Source organism: Typopeltis vanoorti, chromosome 3 (genome assembly GCF_054136105.1).
Source record: "Typopeltis vanoorti isolate ZY-2024b chromosome 3, IOZ_Tvanoo_1.0, whole genome shotgun sequence".
Classification (NCBI taxonomy): Eukaryota; Metazoa; Arthropoda; class Arachnida; order Uropygi; family Thelyphonidae; genus Typopeltis; species Typopeltis vanoorti.
This window is the reverse complement of record NC_143551.1, coordinates 87,952,501-87,978,061: the sequence shown is the minus strand read 5'-3', so window position 1 is coordinate 87,978,061 and position 25,561 is coordinate 87,952,501. Positions and strand designations below refer to the sequence as shown.

At 34.8% G+C, this 25,561-nt stretch overlaps 1 protein-coding gene across 1 annotated transcript in view; it reads left to right on the top strand.

Moving 5' to 3' along the window:
- Nucleotides 1-25,561, top strand: part of LOC150108359 (uncharacterized) — a 165,779-nt gene that overhangs the window by 53,775 nt on the left and 86,443 nt on the right. The window contains exon 3 of the mRNA XM_090390451.1: nucleotides 24,511-24,705. Coding sequence (XP_090246577.1) covers nucleotides 24,511-24,705 — 195 coding nt within the window. The remainder of the gene's footprint in view (nucleotides 1-24,510; nucleotides 24,706-25,561) is intronic.

Sequence of the window (25,561 nt, the reverse complement as noted above, 5' to 3'; positions counted from 1 at the left end):
TCCTTTAATTACAATTAAAGGAATGGATTTTATTTTTAAGTAATTTTGAATTATACCAAACTGTATAATTTTATCGATAATAAACAATATTTTTTTATGTTTATTTTTTTTTTTTAATTTTTACCATAGTTTTGATATTTTCTCCAAACACGTATACACTGTACTTACAGCGTGTAAGCATATTTCGAAAGTTGCAGCACCCCCACGATTTCAAGCCACGAGCTGCCACTGTTAACAAACATCCTTGTCCATGGTGGCATTCGAATACACAGCCTGTAGATCTAGACAGCGGGGTTGATGATGTCCATTCAGCCAACAGAAGCTGATTATGTTATTAAACTAAGTGTTCTGAAGGTCTAAAGGTTGTGCAAAATACAGTCCTCCCCATCCCAATGTAAAACTCAATTATAGACATTGACCGCCGTTGTGAATTTATACCTCGAGTTAATACTATTCTCATCCCTTTCTCTGCTGTTTGATTGATTTTTTTTTTATTTCCATTATTTTATCAAAATAGCTAAGTTTATTTTTTTTTATTGTGAATTGGCAGGAGTGTTTATCAGAAACACTTCCATTATGAAAAAAATATTATTGTTTCCTTATCTTATATTGCCAGCGATGCAAAATACAAATATCGAAATGAAATACCAAGGCTTTTAAGATAATGTAGCGATTCTTTCGTATTAGCAATATTTTTCCTGTCATTGAATTACCCTAAGGAAGGAAAAGAAGCCATACAATGTACAAAACAAAATGTTGTCATGACGACGTAGTATGTTGAGTCTAACTCTTTGGAGAAAACCGCATGTTTACACACACACACACACACATACACACACACACAGAGTCGAAAAAAACGAATAGCAAATATAAATAACTTGCTTTTAAAGTGCAATATATAAATCCTCATACAATAGAAACCGATTAACTCATTCCGTGTTGGCGTCCTCGAGTGTTGGAATGTTTTGAAATAACAGAGAGAGAGAGAGAGAGAGAGAGAGAGAGTTGGACATTCCACTTGGTAACTGCAGCTATTAAAGAAAACTCATTAATAGGAAGGCCAATCAATTATGCTATAAATGCCAAAGGACAACAAAAATTCCCTTTTACTTTCGGTTTAAGGCGTCTTTAAAAACATGAGGACGTTAAAAAAGAGATAAAATAAATATACAACAATTGGTTGTATATTTATTTTTAAAAAAAATCACACTTTCTGTTTAATAATTATAGTACGATTATCTTCTGTCAAAGGGACAGAAAAGTTCATTGCATGACATATTAAAAAAAAAAAAAACTGTTAGCAAATATTACAACTGATGACTGATTCTGAAAAAGAATAAGCATCGGTTAATTGTAAATTACTAGATACGCATTGGATGCTGCCCTCGGACAAATCTTTTTTTTTTTAATGCGGCCCTCAGATTACCTAAGGTTGGACAGCCCTGCTATACAGCTTATTTGCATAATTCTTTTGTCAAAAGAATATATTTATAATTCTAAACCATCTGTTATTTTATTTATATTTCTTAACGAACAAAAAAGTTACTTTTGCAAGTCGACATAGCGTTTATTTATCTTGAATATCACAGTGCGGTGCTTTCGACACTGACTGTGTTGCAGCTCTAATTAAGTAATCACTTCGATCGAATATTTGTGAAACTACTGAAATGATAGATGATTTTCATCGCTCGGCGTGACATCATTAGCTTTTTTTTATTAGATAGGGATGGGGGGAGTTTCTAGAGTAACTCTCGAGATGATCTAATCCTCAGAGTACTAATATGTTATGAAATGTTCGTGGTTAGCACTTGCCATTAAAAAAAAAAAAAAAAAAGATTATTAGACGGCTTAAAAAAGGTTGATCGTGAAAAAGTTACAAATCAATTATACCTGAGGAACAAAATAACCACTGTAGTGAATAGAATACTGTGATATTTTTCAAAGAAATAACAACAATCTCTAATATTCATTGCTGTCCGTAAATTTACTATATTTGTGAACGATTTGTTTTGTCCTAAAAATCTAACACTGGGCACAACTTAACGGAGTCCAAATGCTTCTGTTATTTAGGATTATCTCCCTCCATTATGTAAAAAAAATTACGGTCATGTTTCATGATTTAGATGGGCACTTTCTTGAAATCTTCTTGTACAAGTAAAAATTGTCTTTGCCCTGCTTGAGCGTATGCCTTACTGGCTTTGTGTCTTAATAGTTATCGCGCGAAGAAGGAACACTACGAAGAAGGGTGTGATGTCTTCCTACATTCAACACAGTTTGGCTAATACGTGAAGATTAAAAGCAGTAGAATTATTTCCACATAAGGAAGTACAATAAAGTATAAACAATAGGAAAGCTGCAGGCGTTGACACAAGCATGGAGAAGAGTTGCCTTTGTTTACTAAAATATTCTGATTCTCCACAGCTGACCTTCTTCATTCTGTCTATTGCAATAAATGCTTTAAGTAAAATAATAAATTTGCTGTTTTAAATCATTCTTAATCCGCAGACGTTTAAAGTAATGAACTGATCTGAGGGAATCATAAAAAAGATTCATCTGGCACTTGGCTTCTACAATGTCATCTTCCTATACACCAGGGCTGTCCGAAACACGGCCCGCGGTACGATTTTGTGCGGCCCGCCTGTGGGTTTTGATTTTCACCAGCGAAAAAATAAAATAGCAATTTGAATCGAATGCGTATTATATATTGTAATTCTATCACTAATCGATGATCTCGATGTTGGTTATTTTATTTGGTGTTTTTACATCACTATATACCCACGTGTTTTCAAATATTAGATGTGTCAAAGAAGAGTTCTTACACGCTCCGGGGAACGCAAGCGCGTGATTAGTTTGTTCAGCTGTCGAGGTTGTATCGCTGCTGCTCACTAAACTACTAGATACGCATTGGATGCGGCCCTCGGACAAATCTTTTTTTTTTATGTGGCCCTCGGATTACCTAAGATTGGACAGCCCTGCCATACACTATATTGTGATCACAGCCACGTCGATTAAGTGATCTGTTAGCTGATTAATTTCGTTAACATCCAATAACATTTCCGTACAGTCTTTTTTTTTCCTTTTTCTATCTCGTGCATTTATGTCAAGTGGCCTATTGGGATCTCATACCATCGCTTTTTTTTTTCATTTATTTTATATCTGTGCAAGAAGTTTAATCTTCTCTTATTTGTCCATCCTATTTAAATATTTATCTATTTTTATATTTGCTTATATAATAATTTATTATTTTTATAATTAAAGGATAAAAATGATTCTTTTGTATGGTGTTCCCGTGTGGTGGCCTGAATAAGAATAGCCCCACTGTAGCTCATGCATGTCGTACGAGGCGACTAAAATGGGTACCCTGGGAGGGTAATGGATGGCAACGTTGTAGCCAATGAAGTTCTAACTGAGGCTCGGCTATTGCTGTTACCCTCCTGCCATGATCAGAGCTTTATATAGCTCAATAACACCCTATCCTTCACTGTCCTCTACAGATAACGGGGAGGGTAATGGATGGTAAGGTTGTAGCCAATGAAGTTCTAACTGAGGCTCGGCTATTGCTGTTACCCTGCTGTCATGATCAGAGCTTTATATAGCTCAATAACACCCTATCCTTCACTGTCCTCTACAGATAACGGGGAATATGAAAAGCATTTTTGCTTTACCCATCTAGCCAATATATATATACCCAAGGGCTATGAGTTGTAGAAATACTTTCTGAAAATGAAAGCTGTGCCGAACAAAGCGGCGTTTTGCAGCTGCCCAATTTTTAATCCATCTAACTCGAGTCCTTCTAGATGTTTTTTCAATGTTTTAGGGATGGCGCCTAAAGCACCTATTATTATGGGAACAACTTTCGTTTTCTTTTGCCAGATTCGTTCAACTTCGATTTGCAAATCGCGATATTTTGTAATTTTTTCATTTTCTTTGTTGTCAATCCGACTATCTCCTGGTACTGATATTTCGATAAACTTAACACCCTTGTTTTCACTTTTTTCAACCACTGTGATATCTGGTGTATTACATTCCAAGCTTATGTCAGTCTGGATTTTGAAATCCCAGAGTATTTTAGCTTTTTCATTCTCAACCACTTTCTGGTGAACTTTATGCTTCCAATAGTCTTTAGATACTTCAAACCCATACTTTTTACATAAATGCCAGTGGATTATCTTAGCTATGTTATCATGCCTTTTACGGTACTCAATTTGTGCGATTTTGCTGCATCCACTTATAATGTGGTCTACCGTTTCTTCCTTTTCTTTGCACAATCTACATTTACTGTCTTCTTGAATTTTTTGTATTTTTGCCTTCATAACGTTGGTTTTAATGGCCTGTTCTTGTGCTGCAAAAATTACCGATTCTGTTTCTTTCTTTAGTGCTCCATTTCTCAACCATTGCCAGGTCAAGTTGCTGTCAGCGCTGTCCTCTATGCTGTGAAGGTATTTTCCATGCAATGCCTTATTTTTCCATCTTTCAGTTCTCACTTTTACTTGATTGGTTTTGTATTCCAATTTTGTCTCCATGGGTTTAAATAAACCCTCTTTGCTTACCTCAATTAGAAATTTTTCCGTTGTTTGCTGAAGGTAATCATTCAAATTTCGTTTTTCTTCTTCAATAACTTGCTTCATTTGTAATAATCCTCTACCTCCTTTTTTGCGTGATAGATATAGCCTATCAATGTCACTGCGAGGATTGAGGGCATGGTGCATTGTTATTAATTTTCGAGTTTTCATCTCTAGCTAGGTCCATTCAACAATGCCTGCTGAATATCTCAGACCAGGTATGGCCCAGGAATTAATTGCTTTTATCAAATTTCCAGTATGAAGCATTGACTTAAGGAAGGTTTTCTTAATCGTCTTATATATTCTGCTCTAGTTCTTTCTTTGATTTTATTTTGCAGAATTTGTGATGTTTCTAAAATTCCCAAATATTTGTAGCTGTCTTCGAATTTTATTGCCTTGATTATTTCACCATTGAGCAGCTCGATTTCGTTCATATCTTCAAACTTTCCTCTTGTTATTCCAGCAATTGTACATTTTTCTAAGCCAAAATCCATTGATATATCTTGACTGAATATATGCACAGTATTAAGCAATGATCCCAGTTCATTCTCTGATTTTGCATAAACTTCAGATCGTCCATGTATAAAAGGTGAGATATCTTTGCACTCTTTTGCGCAGTTTGATAACCATGAGCAGTTTTATTTAAACTTCTAGTTAAGGGGATCAATGACAATATAAACAATAGAGGATATAATGAGTCTCCTTGAAAGCTGCCCCTTTTGATGTTTACCTCTCCAATTTCTTCTCTATTTATAACCAACGTTGTTTTCCAATTTTTCATACTGGATTGCAAAACATTTTGGACGTTTTCGCTAATACCGAATAGTTCTGTGCATTTTAAAATCCAACTATGAGGCACCGAATCAAACGCTTTTTTATAATCTATCCAAGCCAAATGGAGGTTGGTTTTTCTACGTTTGCAATTTTTAAGAAACATTTTATCAATCAGCAATTGGTCTTTGGTGCCTCTTGAATTTTTGCTGTTACCTTTTTGTTCAATTGGGAGAAGAGAATTTGCTTTAAGATAGCTGTATATTTTATCAGCTAGTATGCCTGTGAGTAGCTTAAAAGTTGTTGGCAGGCAGGTTATTGGTCGGAAGTTTTCTGGGTTTGGGCCTTTATCTTTATCCTTTATGATCAAAAACGTTTTCCCTGCTGTGAGTCACTCTTCTTTGCTTTTTCCTTCTAAAACATCATAAAATTAGTTAGCAAGTCTTTCATGTAAGCCTGTTAGATATTTCCGCCAGTAGCCATGTAATTCATCCTTCCCGGGTGTTGACCAATTTTTTATTTTTGTAGCTTGCTTTTGAACCATTTCAATTGTTATTTTCAGTTGGTCCATTTTTCGTTCTTGAGATTCATTCGTAATTTGTTCAATCCATTTTGCCTTGTTATTGTGCCTCTTAGTGTTGTCCCATAGATTTTTCCAAAACTTCAGTATATTTTCTTTGTCTCTGGTATTTATATTTATATTTTCTTGAAGGTTATCATTCCTGCAACAATCAATTTTCTTGTAAAACTGGTGCTGATTTGCGCGAAACATCGAATTTTGCTTGCACTGTTCAATGGGTGCACTTATTTTAGCCGCAACTGCAATTATTTTTTGCTTCACTTCCTCTAATACTTCATCAATAGGTCGTGTTGCACTTTTATATCTCTTTATGAGATTATTTCGGATTTTTATGTTTTTCAGCTTCTTTTCTTTAAGGTTTTTCAAACTGCTCACGTCTGCTATGAGTTTAAGAATTTTATTCTCCAGTCGATGCTTCTATTTTGGTTCCTGAGCCTTACTGCTTTTGGGTTCACTAATCTTATATCCTAATTCAGATGTTACGACGTAGGCTATTCAGTACATAAGTTGATTCGTTTACCCAATAGTTCCAGTAGGAATATCTCTTGCAGCTTTATTGGCCTCTTGTAGGAGTTCCTTCAGTTTTTGTTGAGTAGCCTAACTCGTTCCTATATATATATATATATATATATATATATATATATATATATATATATATATATATATATATATATATATATATATATATATATATATATATATATATATATATATATATATATATATATCATACTATCCTTAGTCATATTCCAGTCAAAAAGTTAGTTAAACTTGCATTTAATTGCACACAAATAGACAGCCAGAAAGCGACTGAATAAAACGCAATTAATAGATGTTTACATGTTAGTGGAATTCACTTAATAACGTTCGTTTGTTGTGGGAAATATTTGGGTCATATATTAGACGTTATTAATAGGAAACTTTAGATATTATACAAAACTTGCATTACTTAAATGAATGGGCACAATATCAAGTGCACCGTAAAGTTTCAATTTAATCTGTTATTTTACGAACGTTTTCATTATATATTATCATTCATTTCCAAGGTGCTGAACTTATCAGTGACATATGTGAAACCGGAGTCTTTAGCATGACGGCGATCTCACATATTTAAAATACTTCTAGCATGGCGTACGGATGGAAGTTAACTTAGTGAAAATTAACCCGAATTATGTAGTAAGATGCTTAATGTGTTAGTGACTAGCAAAGATTAAATACTGATGGATGACCTCAAGACGTAATTCATTATACTACGTCATCTATCGTATATTAACGGAATAAGTAATAGTTGAGAGAGAATTATGCTGATATAAGTGATTAATACGCTAAATCCTTGTACAAATTAACAATCTATGAGAGAATATTTCAGATAACCATGAAAGATCGAAATGAAGAGGTTAAAAGCAAAAAAAAATGTAATATTTTTTGTTTATTTTTGAGATTATTGTAGTCAATATGTCACTCTTTTTTGGGGAGATGAGAGTCTCAGCTGTAAGAAGTAGTAGGGTAGCAGATGTGCTTTCCCCCACAGAATTAGTAATCCAATCACAAACATCTTTGCCTATGATCGGATTCGAACTCACAGCGTAGGATTTGGAGAGCGAGTATGCTATGTACTCGGCTAACCATGCGTTCAGGTTTGTGTGGTCCCTCTTTTTTTTTTCAAACCGAGACTAACTTAACAAATTCAGGATTATTTTCATCCAAGAAATTGATTTTTCTTACTATAGTTGATCTACTGTTCCATCGACAAACCTATAAAAGACCAGCAGGATATTCAATCAAACTCCATACTTTCTTTGGTAGGTTAGTTCCTTTGATATTTCAGAATTTTAATGTAGATTTTTATTTTTTAGTACCATTTTTTAGAAAAAAAAAAACAAAAACACTCATGTATTCATAACTGAAATCAATATTATGAGCACGAAATAAAAAAAAAAAAAGATTTTATTTCGACAAACTGCACAAATGAGCAGTCGTGCTGGAAGAGTGAGATAAGAAAGAACTTCAGAAAATAGTCAGCCATGTATTACCTAAAGGAGACCCCGCATTCAATATTTTATATTCTTGTATTGATAATAAAAAAATAAAAAAGTAGAAAATAAACCACTAAGGAGACTGTTTTTGACGTTGACATATGCAAGTTTACATCATATGATATATCATAGAAGCTAACGACCTCAGAGCACCCACCAATAAATACAACTTTTCGACGTGCTTCATGCGGTTTTGTACAAAACATTCGAACAACAGTCAAAGAAAATTTCTTCCTCATAAATTATATAAAAAATATGATTTTTATTTCATAATTTTGAAATTCGTTTATAATGCGTGGTGGATAGATCTTTTTTTTTTTTCTGCACAGAGCAGCGGCACATTAAAATATCTACAGTGTTTCCACTTCGTTAGGTAGCTGGTGAGACGGCACTGACTTCCAGTTATCTAAAACAAACACAAAGTCAAATCTGATTCGGTATTCACCCAGAAATCTGAAGAATTTTGAGAGGTTATATTTAAAAATGCATTTCTATATAAAATATGGTGGGATTACATTAGACCTTCCCCTCTTTGACCCATTTCTTATCATTAGATGCCTTTTGTCTTTTAAACAGTAAGTGAGGTCATTCACCCCATATGAAATTTTACATCATCGTGTGTCAAGTTGCCAAGGAGATTACTTAACAATGAAGAAATCAAAATGAGGTTAGGTCACGCCATACTAGATATTGTAGCTCATTTTTTTTCTTAGTTCCTTCCTATGTTTATTATTTTTCTTTGTGTTGCTGTCCACGTTTTTCTTTTTTGTAATTTTTATTTCTATGCGTGTCGTGTCTATCTCTTTCTTTTTCCCTTCATGCATTATATTGCGAACTAAGTAGTTCACAATATGAAGTATGAACGAGAAAAATACTTCCCCCTCTCATCGAAAATAATAAAAGTAATCACTAAGTTCTTCAACTCATCATCTATCCAATTAATTTTGAAACTTTAAAAGGAGAATTCTTTCTTATCGAAGAACTGCATTTTTTTTTTACTATGGGTTAAAAAATCGCACCGAACATTTTGTTTAGTGAAGAGACGAGAAAAAAATGTGAATAATTAAAAAAAATTGACAAAAAATTCTATTAGTAGCGGAATAAAGGCATGCATTCATTCTAGAAAAAGAACTTTTTTTTTCATCTAGGAATGCTAGATATGCTAAAGATACTTTCTCTTAAAATAAACCGCAGATATGCTAAGCCTGATATGCAATCGATATGTAACAGAAATATGAAATGTACGATCCTTATCATGACTTAATTTTCTTTCGGTATAATATAATATTATACTGGAAAAAAAATTGAGTTTCCAGTATAATATCATATTATTATTTTTGAAAATAAGTTAACTACTCTAACCTAATTAATATGGAAACATTAATTAAGTTAAAATAATTAATATACATTTAATTAATAAAATAATAACAAAACGAATATGTACTATATAATATCGATGAGGTGTGTGTATGTCATGCATAAACTATAGCAAACGGTAGATGGCGTTGGTGTAGTTGCGGTTCGTTATAGTTGGTGGATTGAGTGGTGGAGACAGAGTTGTAGAGAAGGTGCCCTCCCTCGTAGAGTCTTTGGAGGTGTCACGTAATAATAATAATAATAATAATAATAATAATAATAATAATAATATATCCCATACACTAGAGGTAGGAGATCCTATAGCACATCATTGCCGTGTGTAAGGTATATGTTAGGATTGGGAACTAAGTTTATATGACATTTTTCTTGAAGAGTTGGAGGTTGTAGTTGTTGGAAAATACTAACATGTATTTCACAGGGACAAGGTAGATGGAATGAAAAGAAAGAGAAGTAGAGTAGGTTGGTTCGATGCGTTGTGCTCAAAAGGAATGCTGGGCAGCAGCCGTTGTTGCTCTTACCTTAAGAGATCTAAAAAAAAAGTGCAGGAATGATGGTAGCCAGTTTAGTGGAACGGCAACCATGAAGGTACTTGCAGAAAATGGACAGAACTGAATCAGTGAGATATATGGCGAAGTGACTCTATAAAAGAGGGATCATATATCATCCAAATTGCTTTTCTATGGACAGCATCAGAATTTTTTTGAGGTTTAAGGATTTGCAAGGATGGTGGGATTTATATAGAGTTAGTAGCTGGGTTGATGTAAAATAGCATCTTGCACAGAAATAATTACAAATCGAATTGATATTTCTATAGATTAGGTATATGTCATCGTATCTTCATCTCCTTACAGAGTTGGCATCAATGCCATCGCTAGCTAACTTCATACAAATCTAATTCATTCCTTGAAGAGGTTGATTAATCCTATCCACATAATCTGTTGTCTTTCATTTGCATGTCTTTTGTCGAAAAATCGAATTTCTTCGATGCCTTCCTCTCAAAAAGTCTTGCTATCTCCCTCCAGACTGACTAACTCACGTTCTGTTGTAAAACTCCTTATGAAGTTACTAAATATATATGAAGAGCCAAAGGCTTCAATTATGAAGTTCCTTCCTTTCTGTCTTGAGTTAAAATACTGCATTAATGTAAATGTATTAAAGTGATACAAAAATATACAATTTAGTTTTTAAGATAAAAATACCAAATGCTTGTAGATTCAGGAAGTTTTCTGAAAAGTCTATGGATAAATCTATGGAAGCAGATTAAAAGTCTCAACTCTTTCAATTGCTTTTAGCGCTCAGGTAGTTGATGTTAGGAATGCTGTCACGAACGTTAAGAAATGAAAATTCCTCCTAAAGACATACCTTCCAAGAGTTGAATGGCGTCACCTGACCGAGACAAATAACTCCCTAAATAACTCGGAGTCTAATTAAACGTCTTCCTCTACTCCTTAATTACTAGCTATTTATCAAACTGTTCATCATCAAATGCCTTCTCTCGAGACCTTATAATCCCACCCACCCACAGATATTCGTGAAGGCCACAGAATACAATACTGACGGGTGGTTCAGCTGATTAAAACTGACTTTATTTTCCATAGCAAAATGGCGCATGCGTCTCTCTCTCTTCCTTTCCGTGTTCCGTCCAAGTAACTAAGGTCAAACAGTAAACTTCTTCGGAACTAACCCTGACAACAAAGAATAAATTTCTATCCCAAACATTCGTCATTACTCCTCCCTCTTCTTGTCTGCGGGACAAAGGACTCGCTGGGGAATCTTAAGTAGTTTAAGAAGTAACGAAAAGAGCAAATAAAAATAAAAATGCTATCTAAGCATATACTGTAAACCGACTGAGGAGAAGATTAACGAATGATTTTCCACCTCCAGGGCTAATTTTAATTGATGATAATGTCAAAGACATGCGCATTCTGTGTCATTAGTCTTGAGATAACGAGAGAGAGAGAGAGAGAGAGAGAGTCAAGCATGCTCTTCACGCAGCAATTGCAATAAAATACACTACTGTGACTAAAGTATGGGTTACATTACGTACGCAAGAAAAGTTTAAGAATGCCCTCTTTTCTCAAGACTTCTATGAGAGCTATTTGTAATTGTATATATGATGAAAACTTATTATTTTAATCACTTCTATAACGATCACAAAGTTGCTTTAAAAATATGATCGGAGTTTTTATTTATTTATTTAAAAAAGTCACGCTATGATATACAAGAATTTTTACGTTTAGATTTGTAGGTTTGACTTTTATCGTCTTCATTTTATAGCCACTGACTTGAAGGAAGGCAACCATTCAGTGGTAAAAACGAGTGTGTTTGTAATTTTGTAGTTTGGAGAATGAGATATATCAACCACTCTTATACAGGTGTGATAAGAATTCTTCAGTAACTTTAGTAGAATTTGATAAGGTTTAAGGTTCACTACACCCACGATGTTTTCAATAACAAAATGTGAAATTGCTACGTAGCACTAACAGATATTTATTGAAGCCATTTAGATTTATTCATAATGAGGATGACCATTATTTGGAATTAATTTTATTATTATAATAACGGCTATTATAGCCTGTTTTTATTTAGGAGTGTCCCTTATTTTAAATACATTGGCTATTATTACTCAAAAAAGGGGTATATATATATATATATATATATATATATATATATATATATATATATATATATATATATATATATATATATATATTATGGGTGAGTATAGAAGACAATTATAGCAGAATAAAAGAGGTGAAAAAATTTTGCACATTCCTTGTTTTGATTCCAAGATATCTTCCTTCATGATCCTGCTTAAGGTTGTTTATAAAGGGGGGGGGGAGGAAGGGAGCGTGGGGGTGTGTTTTGACGTGGGAAAATAAATTTGGAAACCCGGGTTATGTATTAATAATATGTATATATATATATATATATATATATTATTATTATTAATACATAACCGGGGTTTCCAAACTATACCTAATTAATTTTATAAATATTTTATGAAAATAAATATGCATTTCTTATATTTTATATTCTAATGTAATGTAATATAATAAAAGTCTTTAATTTTTTTTTAATTTTCTGAAATTAAAATGTATTTTTTTAAAATTTATTTGTACACATTTTATTCTTAGTATAAAAAACGGTAAAAGTGTTTGACACAGAACATATGTTAAATTAAATGGGAGGGGAATGGAGTCTGCTTTTGGCTTTTGATGTGAACGGACGTATTATTTTAGACTGAGCTTGATTACTTTGTTTACAAGGTTTTTCACGAAACGTGCATTGCACTGGCGCAGACATAGTTTGTTTTCTACTGTCTCCCCCTCTGCATGAAACATGCAAGAGGTCTAATGACCGGCAGCCCCCACCCGCAATGAGGACCAGTGGTGGATTTATGGTTTTATTTAGGGAGGTAGGATTTCAATCTGTGGCCAAGTGAATTCGTGACACTCCTTTTCCCTACTGTAGGACAGCTAGTTGTATTTTATTGCTGGTAGACACCTGAGAGTGTCTACGGGATTTGCTAGTGGATCCTCAAAAGTCCACAGGATTACTTGTAACCTGCTCGGGACACCTGATCAATCTCTACTCTTTCTCCATCTGTGTCTTTACACGTCTAAATTATTGTTGTCATGGCAAAACCTCTGAACGAGGCCATATTTGAGGAGGTGTACAAGGATTTCCTCAGATTGGGAAAGCTGCTGATTGATGATTGGCCGGGAAAAGTCAAGCTCTTTGACACATCTCCCCCCTCCCTCAGCAATCACAGAGGACAATATGGATGACATAAGTGAAGATCCCATAACTCTGACGCAATCAGGTTTTGCACACTCCCCAAATATGGAAGATGCTACATCCCAAGACAGCAGTTATCATACCTTGGAAACAGATACAGAGTTCCAATTGGTCAAAAAGAAGAGGAAAATCTCCACCAATGTTGAAGAACCCAAAACAACAGGGATGGAAACTCAATGTTCCTAAAGAAAAGATACCACCAGTCATCTTAAGGGATAAGGAAAAATGGATCTCTGTCTCGTCCGCCCTCAGAGAACAAAACATCTCATTCTCATGGGCCAAAAACTCAGATGAGGGAGTTAAAATACAACTCACTACTGTCATGGATTACAGACAGATGACCAGATTTATGGACAATGTTAAGCTTCAGCTATCCCACGTAGAACCAAAGGTGGTTCTACGTGGGATAGCTGAAGGTATCACTCCTGAAGATGTGAGCACTGATCTCTTTAGACAGGGCCTGTCCACAGTAAAAGTGAGCAGGATGCTAAAAGCAGATAAAAGACCAATGCCTTTGGTGCTGGTGGAAATAAGCAACACACAGAAACAAATCTACGATCTAACTGTAGTATGCGGACTCAAAATAACAACTGAGCCACTTAGAAAGAGGGCATCAGCTGGACAGTGTCATAGATGCTAAAGGTTCGGGAACGCCCAAAAATTATGTAAGGCAGCCAACAGGTGCTTGAAGTGCGACAAGGTACACCAGACCAGCACTTGCTCCAAGCCATACACTACTCCTGCCTGCTGCGAAAACTGCAGAGGACCTCACCCCACCAACTACAAGGGATGCCTTTTCAATCCAAAAACTCGAGGGTCAGCAAAAGCCAATCTTGCTCCTCCTCGTAATGACACTATAAGCAATCTAGTGGGCCGTCCCCCAGTTCAAAACGCCTCACCTTCAACCACACAGAAAGGAACACGACCCATAACCACGATCAAAACATATGCTGAGGCTGCAAGCACTAAGTTACCCACATCTCTCGAGCCAGAGGGTTCCAACCTAACATCAGTTCTGACCACCTCGCTTGCCACCATGCTGCAGGAATTCAGCAAGACAAGCCCTTCACCATCTTCCAGAAAGAGATTCCTCCAAGGCACTCAAACCATGAGTAAAAAATTTAAACCCAAGTCGCTCATGATAGTGGCATGGAATGCGAATGGATTAATGAACAAGGTCTTGGAGCTTCAAGAATTTGCGATTCGTCTCAGTGCTTATATCATCCTGATTGGTGAAACACACCTAAGATCAGCCAATAGCCCTAAAATCCGTGGATACACTATGTACAGAAATGACAGAACTGGTGTGAGGGGGGGGGGGAGGCACTGCCATATATATTAAGAGTTACCTGAATCATAATACAATAGCCAACCCTCAAATCGTAAACCTCGGGGTGGAGGTACATACCAGCAATGCTGGCAGTCTCAAGATTTATGCTGCTTATATACCCCCGAGCATTCCTCTGTTAACAACTGATCTAGACTCCATACTTGGACAAAATGTTTCCACAATAGTAGCAGGAGATCTCAATTCAAAACACACAGCTTGGCACAGCTCTTCAATTAACTTCAAAGGCTACACACTATTCAACTACGCAATGCTGAACTCTGCAGTGGTGACAGGTCCCACCGAACCCACTCACTTCAGCCCCTCAGGTAGCCCAGATGTGCTAGACATCGTCATTTTCAAAAATATAAGATACCAATACAAATTGGAAACAGTTAACGAATTATCTTCTGACCGCAGTCCCATAGTGCTTAATTTAGGTTCATCAGATCAATTCTCTCATCCACACACATTCATACCTTGGGATAGGTCAGCCAAGGTTCTTCGAGATTATATTGGTCCAGTGCCCAATATCAGTAAAAAGGAAGAGATTGACACAGCAGTAAATAACTTAACCATACAAATTCAGAAAGCAATAGAATCAATCAGACAATCTACTGTATTTCACTCAACCAACCGTATCCCAGAAGAAATCATGGAGCTAATCAGAGCAAAAAATAGAGCCAGAAAGAGATACCACAATACCAGAGCCCCCCCATAAGACAAAACAATATTGAACAACCTAACCAGACAGGTCCGGGAAGCTCTCCAAAAACACAGAAACCACCAATGGGAATCCAAACTGGCTAACATCAAGACTGAAGATCACTCCGTCTGGAAATTTCTAAGAGCCATCCGCACCAAAAAGCAACTCATATCCTCTATACTAACAAAGAAAGGGACAGTTCACAAAGATGAAGAGAAAGCTGAAGCACTGATAGATAACCTTGAATCTCAATGCAATCCATCTTATGCAAACCTTAGTATTAACCTTATGTACAAAATTCACCGGCATGTCAGATCAACTTTATGGCAGCACACTGTTAATTCTGAATACATCACTCCGACTACTCCGGTTGAAGTAATGAATATAGTCACACACCTAAATAATAAAAAGGCTCCAGGACCTGATGGCATAACTACCCGAATAGTAAAACTACTCCCAAGAAAGGTCATAGTTCATCTCGTCAATATTACCAATGCAATTTTCAGATTCTAGCATTTTCCCACTGCGTGGAAAACAGCCACCATCGTGCCACTGAAGAAGCTAGGGATAAACCCTCACCTTCCCAAGAGCTATAGACCAATCAGTCCAGCCTCTAAAAGGTAACAGAGAACGTGATCTTCACAAGACTCCAAGCAGAAACGGATAGGTTAGGAGTTTTGCCTGATGAGCAGCTTGGCTTCCACAAGTACAGCTCAAAAAATCCACACGCTAGTAGAAATCATTACGAAAGGTTTCAATTGGAAAATCAGTAATGCTGCCATCTTCATCGATGCGGAGAAGGCGTTTGACAAAGTGTGGCATCAAGGCCTTCTCTACAAACTCATAAAGTTCGGCTTTCCAATCAAGTTAATAAGAATACTCCACTCATACCTGAAAGACAGATATATGCAGGTGAGGGTCGGAGAATCGATTTCGTCCAGACGCAGGGTGTTTGCAGGAGTACCCCAGGGCTCTCTTCTAGCTACTCTCCTGTTCTCAATCTACGTAGCAGATATCCCTCTGAACCCGAGAACAACATTCATTGCATTATATGCAGATGATACTGCATTAATGGCAAGATCTCTGAGCCCAAAACTGGCAACTAGAAGATTGCAAACCAGTATACATATATTAGAGAGATGGCTGGCGGACCGGAGGATCCAAGTTAACCCACAGAAGAGTTCAGCCATACTGTTTACAAGGAAGAAAATCCACAATATGGACATTCATCTTTTGGGAGTTAAGATTCCGTGGCAGAGCGAAGTCAAATATCTCGGAGTGATCCTGGATAGAAAACTTCTATTCAGCAATCATATAAGACACATTACCTCAAAGACATCCAATGTCATAGCCCAACTCTACCCTGTAATTAACAGACAAAGCAAATTGTATACACAAACAAAATTAACAATTTACAAGATGGTAATAAGACCAATCATCACTTACGCATCCACCGCATGGAGCCACACTACGAATACAAATATTCTAAAACTACAGAGATTGCAGAATTAGTGCCTGAGAATGATTCTGGATGCCCCTTGGTTTATTAGAAACACCCAGATCCATAGAGAAGTCAACATTCCTTAAATCTCTTCTCTTCTTCAAGATCTAGCAGTCAAGTTCTTTACCAAGACTAGCAACCACCCAAACCTGTTGATCAAGGAAGCTTCGGAATATAATGAAGCGGAAAGCTACAAATATAAAAGGCCAAAATATATCTACAGTACTTCTGAACGCAACTAATTTCACTGCCCTCACTGGGCGAGCATGTGGCTCATAAACACTCCATTCAAAGTTTTTCATTTCAGACAGAGGGGAATATGAAAAGCAATTTTGCTTCACCCTTATTCGCTATATGTTAAATACATTTGTTTCACAATTTAACCAGAAATGAATTTTATAATTACTATGGCTCTTTTAAGGAGTCTAGGAAGTCGTCATTTCGTCTTTATATCATAACATGATATGATGTGTGAAAAACTTCTACAAGAAGGAGTTGGAGATTTTCGTTTTAGACGAAAGCTAAAATTTCTACTTTTGTTTTCGAAGGATATTGTTTTGCAGCTAAAACCGCTAGGGAAGCTACCGACCTTGCTAAACTATAATATTTGAAGATTTTTTCTAGAGAGAAAGAAAAAAAAAAAACTAAGCAGGAAAAATACTTTTTTCAACCAAAAACAAAAAACTCATACATGAAATAAAGAACGATACCACAATAGACCCATCAAAAACTCTCACCAGTTTGACGAGTTCATTGTCATTGGGTCTAGTCTCAATTTTACACAATAAAAAGAATCTATCAGGAGCAGGATTCTAGTAGACCGAGTGGGGAACGTAATTTATATTTTGTATCCTTGGAGGGAATGATCAACATTCTGTAATTAATTAAAGAATCCGTGAAGTTATCTGTCTCTATTAATTTTGATAAGATACATTAAGAAATATGTAATTTCTTGGTATAAAATTTTCTAGTTATTCTTAGAAGTAGTGTAAAGAACACTATTTTTCACGAATAACTGGAAATTAATGAAGAACTACCTGAAATAAAAGAGAGCATGAACTCATGAAAAGTCTTAGGGGGTGGAGAAGAAAAAGAGGGTGTGAAACTTCGTCAAAGAAGTAACTAAGCTTTTCGGAACCCAGAAACAAGCTTTTGATATGGCATTTGAATTTTTTTTGTTTGGTCTTCGTTTGGTAAATGTAAGTTAACGGATTTCGGAGTATGGTTGCCCTTCTGTTTACTCTTTTTTAATTACTTAAAATATAAATTGTTACTTAAATATAAAGAGCGAATAGGCTTCATTTCGGCGATATAAACATTATTTAAATTAAGGGGATATTAAATCCCACATTGTTTTAAAACCGAATAAGAAACTCAAAGATTGGAATCAGAGAGTTGTGCTGCGAGTTGCCCGAGATTGTACTACGTAACTAGGACTCCTTGCATTAGCTCACGCTAGTATTCGCCGATACTTTTATAGTTTACTATATTCGGCATGAAACTCTCTGATTCCAATCTCTGAGTTTCTTATTCGGTTTTAAAACAATGTGGGATTTAATATCCCCTTAATTTAAATAATATAAATTGTTATTATTTAAGAATTAAATTATAGGAGCGTTCGATGACCTTCCAGTCGCGAGCCATTGCAGATGTCTCTACTTAAATGATATCGTTTTACTGGTAGAAATTGTAAATTATAGTTGATTATTGAATACTCGCATGACTGATGGCTTTTAGGTTCTGATTCCCCCCCCCCCCGCATGATTATCTAATTGCAGAAACCACACACAGTTCTCTGTATTTCTGTCAGGTCCAACATGACGCTTGGAGCAGAGGAGAGAATGCGTGTGTGTGGGTGGTGGTGGTGGGGGGGGGAATAGAAGGGAGAACGCGGAACTTATTTGTCGGAAAAGCAGAAGCCATTGCACGAGAGTAGAAATCAATGGGAACAAACAGAATAGCTGTGCCTCTCTGGCATCATTTGTTATCCGAGTATGCTATTGTTTGGAGTGCCATCTAGCGTAGGAATTTTGAATAAGAAACAGAAAAAAAGTTCTTTGTCAGAAAAAAATAAAATTACGGAAGGAAACTGACAACACTAACTACTTCAACGTGTAAGAATTAAACTTAAAGAAGGTCGTACTATATATTTACATATGCAGCTAATATTTTGGATGGGCTTATACTTTAAGCAATTTAAAATCGAGGACATGGGATAAAGTCTTCTTAGTGTTGCGAAAAGTTAATTTAATCAGGTTAAAGAAGCTAGCTATCGTTTTTAATCAACTGCTTTTTTTTTCTTTTGTTTTATTTTATTTTGCAACTCAGCCGTTTTCAAAACACATTTTTATTTACCTTTATTATTATGGAGACCTTTAAACCTCTCAGTTATTTAATCTCGAAGAATGTGTTACGGCGAAACTAAAAAAAAAAAAAAAAATGAAATTCAAAGCAAACTTGTCTTTAACGCTCTATTCCTAAGACACATTACAAGGACTGATTAAAATATCTCAAAGTATGACGCAAGTATAAAAGGATTTTTTTTTTTTGTCTTTAAGGTGTTTTTTTTTCCATCCCTTCTCAAGGATAGTTGCGAAATCTTTCACTGACTTGCAGAAGCAAACATTAATAAAGTAATCAGATCATATAAAAAGATCTTTGCTTAGAGTTTTTTTTTGATCAAATTCTAACAGCTATTTCTAAATCCGAAAACGTGATCTACTTTTTAGAGATGCATTAAAATTAAGTGAGTCATTTCACATTAAAAAATCAAAAAAAAAAATTAATTAAATTGGTTAATTTATCAGTTTAATATCCGTGCCATTTTAAACAGAATTTCGTTCGTATATATAAATATATTTCATTGTTATTCGATAATTTAGCTTTCTATCTTTCTTATCTATCTTTATCTATGAATATAAAGACGTGATAGCATAACAATCCAAACAAAAGTTTCGTTAAACAAAATACTAAAACTTCTTACTACGCATGTTAAACAAATTAGACTTTGTTTTGATTTGATTACAATGAGAAATTAAGGGCGGATTGTTTGTATAATTCTCTGAATAATTTCCGACTGCTTGCGTTGCACAGATGTCTCTGAATCAGCAAAACATTGTCTACTTTTTGCATCGCCATCTGACCAATTCTCTACGAGCGTATTGTAGGTCTCATGTTTACAAAGTCCATTAGAGCTAAAAATCAATAAGTTGCATCGATCGCAAATGCTGAGGATATTCGCACTAACCAGCTGTGCCTGCTTAGTTCTCTGTAGGAGTAGACGCTTTGTTTGTTATTTTTTTAGTCAAAACTGTTTATTGTAATATAACTTTACTCAAGTATTATTTAACTTAGAAATTTACAACATTGTTCGTTTTATATACTTTTAAACTAAACAACTTTTACCCTGTTTCGAGAATTCCTTATTGTTGGTGTGTATTATTGTCGATTTCTGTATTGTTCCGTATTTCAAGTCAATGACTGATTCATTGTTGGCCTTTTGCCACGTGAATAAAGTCATATTTTTAACAATCATAAATACTTAAATAGTTAAAAAGAGAATTTTTAAATTTAGGAAGAGAAAACCAATACTAGTATTGAAAAAGTCAGTTTATCGGATTTGACATTTTACTAAAACAAAAAATACTGTACGTAAAATATTTGCTCACCTAAGGTGAAGTGTAGATAATACTTTGAAATATATATTTTGCTGGAAAAGAAAAATGAAGTCTTGTTTTAGTTTGGGGCAGCATTGTCAGTATTGAGCAGCACGCCGGCAGATAGTAGAAGTCGAACATTAATCTCTTTTCATCATGACAGAAAGTATGTGAGAGCAACACCATATAAAATGCTGTATAGAGGGGCATACATGCACTGTACAGAGCAGTAGAAAATAGAGACCGCATATCTGCTGTGCTCACTGAAGAAATATTATCCCTTTAGTAAAAAAATTAGTTCCAATAAATCAGAACTCTTTGCAGCATTGGTTGTCATGTATGAAGATATTTCTTTAGCATTTTGGATTTTTGATACAAAATTTACGAACAGTATTTCATCCAACTTCAGATTTATAATAAATATCGAAGGAAAGATTATTGAAGAAAGTGAGTTTTTTTCTTAGATAAAATATCCATCCAAAGTGACATGTGGTGTTTGTTGTCTCGTAGTTTTTTTGCCCGATGATAGAAGTCAACTTATTGTTATCAAAACAGTACTTCAAGAAATATTGGTACGCTAACCTTTGGCTATTGTGCTCGAATGGAAGCAAACTCACTTTAGAAACGGTGCAAAATCTGAGCAAGAAGAGCAAATGTCTTATGGATTATTTTAATTCTAGTATGTACAATGTTGATGGCTGGGGACCCAAAACTTTAATTTAAAATATTTTGTTTCTATATTTTTAACTCTATTTCGGAAAATGTTATAAACAACTCGATGAGTATATGTGGACATGTAGGTAAATTAAGAGTCAATATTTTGAAAATCAAAATAAAATATGTTGCCAGTTCTAATTAAGTTAAGATCATAAAAACATCTCACATGAAAAATTTGGCCGAGTGATTAACGAATCTGCTCTTCAACCATCAGGCTGAGGGATCGAATCCCTCCGTCGGCAGGGATGTTTTAAGAATGTGTTTAATTAAAAAATGAATTTAATTGGCCTGGTGTGAGATCGTACACTTTGCTTACAGGTTTGAAAAGTTCCATGTTTGGTCTCCAGATCAAAAATAAACTAAAAAACTTTAGGTAACCCACCCACTCTTATTGAAATAGTTTACAACTTTTCGTGGGTGGGAGTCACAATAAAATAACTTTTAAAAAAATTAATTAAGCCAAATACTGAGAAAGCTACAGGTTCCGTAGCAGATACTTTACTGCATTTTTTTTTCATTTTTATTAAAGGATTTGTGTTCGCTGTCGTTATTGTATTGCTAATATTTAAATATGCCACTTACATTCTTAACATTAAATTGGCCCGATTTCTTACGCATGAGATGTTTATTGTTTAGACATTGTAGGTAAAACCGTCAAGGAATAATTGGTCAAAATCGGTTGATGTGTCTATGTTATTTTATTTTTAAGTAGTATCTACATCTATGTTATTTTCCTTTATTTTCTGTTCTCCCTTTACCTTCTTCCTTTATCGCATTCTTTGTTCCGAAATTCCCAGGAAATTTCGGAAGAACTTTCTCCTATGGAGGAAGTAATTCCTACAGCTTCTTTTAAATATATTAGCATCTCCCCACAGTCTCCGTCGAATTTTTCAAAGGATCTTAAACAAATAAGAAGCAACTATATTCCAAAGTTAGTCGAAATCTTAATAAATGAAATGATAAGGGAGGGAGGGAGGAGAAAAAACGTTGCCTTTTGAGCTTTTTCGCTATTTTCAAAGCATTTTTATTAATTGAATTTAACAACTCAAATTCGCATAATATGTCTTCTTTTTCTTCTATCGAATGAAATTGTAGATCGAAAACATGATAACTTAAGTAATAATCTGTGCCGAAGAATCTTGTTCTTAACAACTCTGCGCCTTATGAAATTCTGTGGTCTGAGTATTGTTGCTAAGCGATACGAAAGAATGCAGGCACCTTGGAGACTCCTCTGTCGGATTAGAAGGCTTTAGATGCGTTTCGAAATGCTTCTGTTACCACTTCTCAGTCTCTGCAGTCTCCGATTTAAAAAAATAAATAAATACATAAATAAAAACTCTTTATTTTAACGCATAACAAAGTCATAATAAGACTAAAAGCCCCCGCACAATATATTATTGTGCATAAAGCACAAATCTTCATATTAGTTTATGTTATTTACTCCTTTAACATAAGTTTGATTACCGAAATAATTCCAAAGAAGCTGCTAGTTAAATCTTCAACTTCCACAGCACTTCTTTAAACGAGTTATAAACATTCAAGTTTAAAAAGAAATGGAAATATTTAAAACGATCAAGATAAACCAAACAAAGAACTTATCATTCATACAGACGATTTTTGTATTTCCCATTTTGAGTTACTAAAAATAAGCTTTCTCTATTCCGAAGACAACCCCTAGTTCTATAGTTGTAGAATTAATGGAAAAGGATGAATGAAATAACAGAAACATTATTTAACTCTTGATTATGCATTGTGAAATTATTAATTAGATTTAGAAAAGAAACGAGACTGATCATCACACCGTCTCTCTCTCTCTCTCTCTCTTTCTCTCTCTCTCTCTCTGTATGTGTATGTTTTCAGCGTAACCTTTACAACTCACCATTTCCGTGACAGAAAACTGTACGCCTCATGACGCACACGGGACTTCTTTTCACCTCATGAACTCTATCTCGTGCATATTATGACCACACCCTTTCCTTGGCAATGCCTGCTAGAGCGAGCACTTATAATTAAGCGGTAAGACATAAGACGAACTAAAAGAGTAATGGCCACCTTCTCTTTCTCCTCTCTTCCCTGCTCATGCTTCCCCCCCTCTCTTCTCCAATGCTATAGCAGACGTCTAAAAACAACCAAAGAATGTTCGGCGATCTTTAAGTGCGTTTTAATGCTACAAGATAATGGACTCCTATCAAATGCAATTATGTATGATTTTCTAATGCTAATTGACTTAAGCCCTGGGCTCACCTAACAGTGTAGCCCATCAATGACGGTAGCTGTCAGACACATGCTAAGTACAAATTCATGGTGTTTAACCTTACACGGACATGAACAAGACATCACTTAACCTCCTCGCCTATCATTTCTACAGTTTCATTTTATTTACGACATCTGTGAATTTTCTGGCACCAGATAAATCGATTAGAGTTATGGTGGGGAAAAAATGAAAGTGAAAGATCGATGGTGCAAGGTCAGGACATAGAGTCAAATAACTGATAAGTATTTGAAGGACTTATATTCATTGATGTTTTATTATATTTCGAGGATATTTTTCATCATTTAAATTCTTCTATTAATGAAAATGCTTCTAATGGATTTGTATTTATTTCAACAACAGTATTTAACAGTATTTAACTCTTATTTGAAGAAGGCAAAATTATAATTATTTTGATTAGTTTATCTTACATTGCTTAAATTCTTGCAGCACATTTTTGGAATAACTCTATTCCCCAACTTAATTCCCAATAATTACATTCCCAACAATTCCAAACTTGTGTTTGGAATAATTCCAAAATTATTTGCAATTGTGCACAAAAAAAAAAAAAAAGTTTTGTCGAATCGGTTAGTTGACAATAGGCGCAGTTACATTGTTGAAATTCCCAAATATTGTTTAAAAAAATTCGTAGGATAACAATCAATTGAAAAACGACAATAAATATATAATTGAACAATACATACATGCAAACAACAATAACTAAAATCTGATATATCCGGTGCTTTCCAATGCTTGCCCAGAACCACAAGTAAACAACGCCCTGAATTTTGCACTTCGCAATTATGTTCATATAGATAATTAATGGTCATTTATTATTTACGGTCAAAAGATCACTTTAAAGTCTGGGCAAGTAAATGTTGAAGTGCAACAGAATTGCTATTAATTTTCTAATGAGCATTAAACTATTGTTTCACAAGAGTATTGTATATTTTTACTATATAGCTATTGTTTCAAAACAATTATAAAGTGCTATACCTAGCACTCTTGAACTATAATTGTTCCAAGTTCCACCGAACTTGGGACAGTGTGTGTGTGTGTGTGCGCGCATTGATACTTTACTTATCAATGATACCAAATCCCTTAATATGGTAACTTCTTACAAAATCTTGGATTTTCAAATTATTTCAGTCTATATAAGAAAGGAAGTAAAAATGATAATGATTTGGGACAGTCATAATTTTGTATTTCTTCATTTATTCTACAGCGATCCGTATGGGTGTGCAACGATTGTTCCAAAAGACGTCATCAGTTTTCTCAAACAACGGTAAACAGACCTGGCGGAAAGATGACGGGCGGACCAGACCAACAAAGGGTTAGTATGATGGCAGGTCAAGAAGCTATGATGGGACCATCCGGTGTTACAATGGGAGGAATGATGAGTGTACAAGGTCAAGATAAGGTACAGTAAACGTACTAAAATTGAACGTTAACACTACTAAAACCGAGTACGCCACCTAACTTAATTTTGTATTGTACTAATAGTTTTGAAATCAGTATCTTTATTATCCATGGCTACTACAGAATATTTTAAATGTTTACAGATTATAACCAAATTATATTTTCTGCGATTATTTTGACAAATTTAATATTTTTTCATTAAAAATATTTAAACAATCGATGTTTTCACATTCCCCATGACGAAATTTAAGTTTTTAACAAAATTTAAATTTAAAATCTTCCCATTGTAGATTTTTTTTTTTAAATTTCCCTATTAAAATCCTGTAGTCTTATATGTGACTTATGTTCTTTAGTAAATAGAAAGCTATTTGTCTATTTATTTTATGTTAATAGTCCTGCAATTTCAAATATTCGGTTTTTAACAATCCTAGGGAATATGAAGATATAATTGGATGGTATTATTTAATAATTCGACAAATGCAGTTTAGAATTTGCTGTATTATTCGTCTGTGTTTCTTAGGGTATTCAAATAAGTCTGTCTGAATGCACATTGCGGCCGCAAAGCAGAGAATATCCGAAACAATGTTGTTGCGGTTTTCTTACGCCATCCTCACTCCCCCCCCCCCCCAAACAAAAACAACTATAGAGTTAGTGTGAGCCCGAATCCCATAAAGCAGTTTGCAGTAGCCAAGCAAATTGCGTATTCATGAAACAAAAACGTTTTCATTTTATGTGTTGGTGCTGAACTAAAGGGAAAAAGTAAATCCTAGGACTTGTTCTGGTTTCTTAATAAAGTTCTTTCTCAATAGGAGAGTTCGTCAGATCTCTATCTATTCTCTGTTGTTTACAAGGAACAA